This window comes from Chrysochloris asiatica, unplaced genomic scaffold, assembly GCF_000296735.1.
Source record: "Chrysochloris asiatica unplaced genomic scaffold, ChrAsi1.0 scaffold00028, whole genome shotgun sequence".
In the NCBI taxonomy this organism is placed as follows: domain Eukaryota; kingdom Metazoa; phylum Chordata; class Mammalia; order Afrosoricida; family Chrysochloridae; genus Chrysochloris; species Chrysochloris asiatica.
Window position 1 is genome coordinate 2,134,298 of NW_006408546.1, and position 2,088 is coordinate 2,136,385.

At 35.9% G+C, this 2,088-nt stretch overlaps 1 protein-coding gene across 3 annotated transcripts in view; it reads left to right on the forward strand.

Moving 5' to 3' along the window:
- Window positions 1-2,088, forward strand: part of ANKRD28 (ankyrin repeat domain 28) — a 175,949-nt gene that overhangs the window by 39,124 nt on the left and 134,737 nt on the right. For all 3 annotated transcript variants that reach the window (XM_006840007.1, XM_006840006.1, XM_006840005.1), the window contains exon 3: window positions 156-234. Coding sequence is in view for 2 of the 3 variants with exons in the window: in XM_006840006.1 (XP_006840069.1) it covers window positions 156-234 (79 nt within the window). In the remaining variant the exon portion in view is untranslated. The remainder of the gene's footprint in view (window positions 1-155; window positions 235-2,088) is intronic.

Below are 2,088 nucleotides of genomic sequence, written 5' to 3' on the forward strand. Positions count from 1 at the left end.
AAGAAAATACCCTATGTATTATTAATGGAAATTAAAGACTAGCTTAGAATTGTTGAATTAATAAGTTTTTAGCTTACAATGTATTTTTCTTCATTTAAACTATATTAAAATAACATAATTTTAAACTTGTATTCCACTTCTCCTTGTTACCACAGGACAATGAAAAGAGAACCCCATTGCATGCTGCTGCCTATCTTGGAGATGCAGAAATCATTGAACTGCTTATTTTATCTGGTATGGTAAGCTCTGTAGTATGAGCACATTTTATACGTTTTGGTCATAAATATTTTTCAAAATCACTTGACAATTAACTACATAGCATGAGTCTTCATATTTGTTTCATAAGTTAAAACTTATTTTTCATTTATTCTACAAGTACTGATCATGTATTTTGTACCAGGTATTGTTCTATGAGCTTATGTGGTACATTAGAGAAGAAAACAAAAATAAGCTGCCCTTGTGGGCAGAAAATAAATACAAGTAAATTTTACAATGTTAGATGGTAATAATTACTATTAAGAATGAAACTCTATGTCATGGTATTGGGCTTGAGATGAGCATAATATTGTTGTTACTTTTGTTAGTTGCCATGTCTCGAGTAGTTTTCAACTCACAGCGACCGGGTATAGGGTCTGAGGAGCAGCTGATAGGTAGGAACCACTGATTTTGTGGTTAGGGGTCCGTTGCTTATCCTGCAGGCCACACAAGGGGTCAGCATTACATAGGATATTCCTAATAGACTTTATGGAGCAAAAACTATTACTTAAGAGACAATTGCAATCCAGGGAGAAGATGTGATAGCAGCTCAGACCAACTGCAGCAGTGGAGATGGAAAGAAATAGTCTGATTATAAATAGATGTAAAAGGTGTTTAAGCATTCCTGTCTTCAGTATTTTCTTTGTAATGCTGTTGTGTTTTTGTTACGCGCTTTCAAGTCAGTTCCAACTCAAACAACCCTGTGTAGGCTTTTCAAGTTTGGGCTTATGGGTTTGAAGCACCAACCTTGTGGTTAGCAATCCAGTGCTTGTGCTACAGTGCCACACTAGGACTGTTTTGTTTGTTGTTAAGTGCCATCCAGTTGATTCCAACTCATAGTTAGTTACCTTATATAGGGTTTCTGAGGAGTAACTGATGTGTTTGAACTGCTGCTCTCGCGGCTCAAACCAACCTTATGGTCCAGTGCTTATCCAGAAATACCACACCAGGACACTTTCATGGCTAGTGTAATATTTTTTAGGAAGTTGTTTTAGCCATGTTGTTACAGTGGTATTAGTTGGAAAAAGTACGTGTATTTGAATTGAACTTTGTTGGCAGATAGTACAGCTTATGTGTACTGATGAAACTAGGGTTGTTTCATTCATTTCTTCTTATTGGAGAAGAGAGAAATTGTGTTTGATAATTACAGTAAGTATAGTAGTACTAGTAGAATTTTGACAGTACACAATCATAAAAGTAAAATAATGTGGTTTGTATAGCAAGTATTATCAGATAATTGAATATGATTAAACATTTTGTTGTTGTTAACTGCTGTTGGAGTGGGTTCTGATTCAGAGCAACCCCATATTGGGTTTCTGAGGCTTTAATCTTTGCATGCGCAGAAAGCTTCATCATCCTGCATAGTTAAACGTTATTGTTAAGTGCCAACAAGTCGGTTCTAAAACCTGATTGGGGTTTCCAAGGAGTAGCTAGTGAGTTTGAACTACTAAGCTTCTGGGTAGCAGTTCAGTGCTGATCCTGCAGCGCCACACCCAACTAATATACTAAAATTAATTCTGTTACAAATTGCTTTACCACTGATACACTCCTTGAAGATGTCAGTTCTGTTATGGATGTTCACTAATTTTTATGTTCACTGTTTTGAATGTTCACTAATTTTTAGCTGAAATTTATTAGAGAAAGAGCTGAGGCAGTGTAAGACAAAATCCTATTTTGTCTAAATTAATGTCATCTTCTGCTTTAATAATATGAATTGATGGGGTACCAGTTTACATATGGAGTCAAAGAAACAGTTTGTTTATTAAGTTAAGAAATAGTTTTGCTGGAGGTGGGGCTTGCTGGCGGATAGGGTAGAGGTGCAGTGAAAATCGC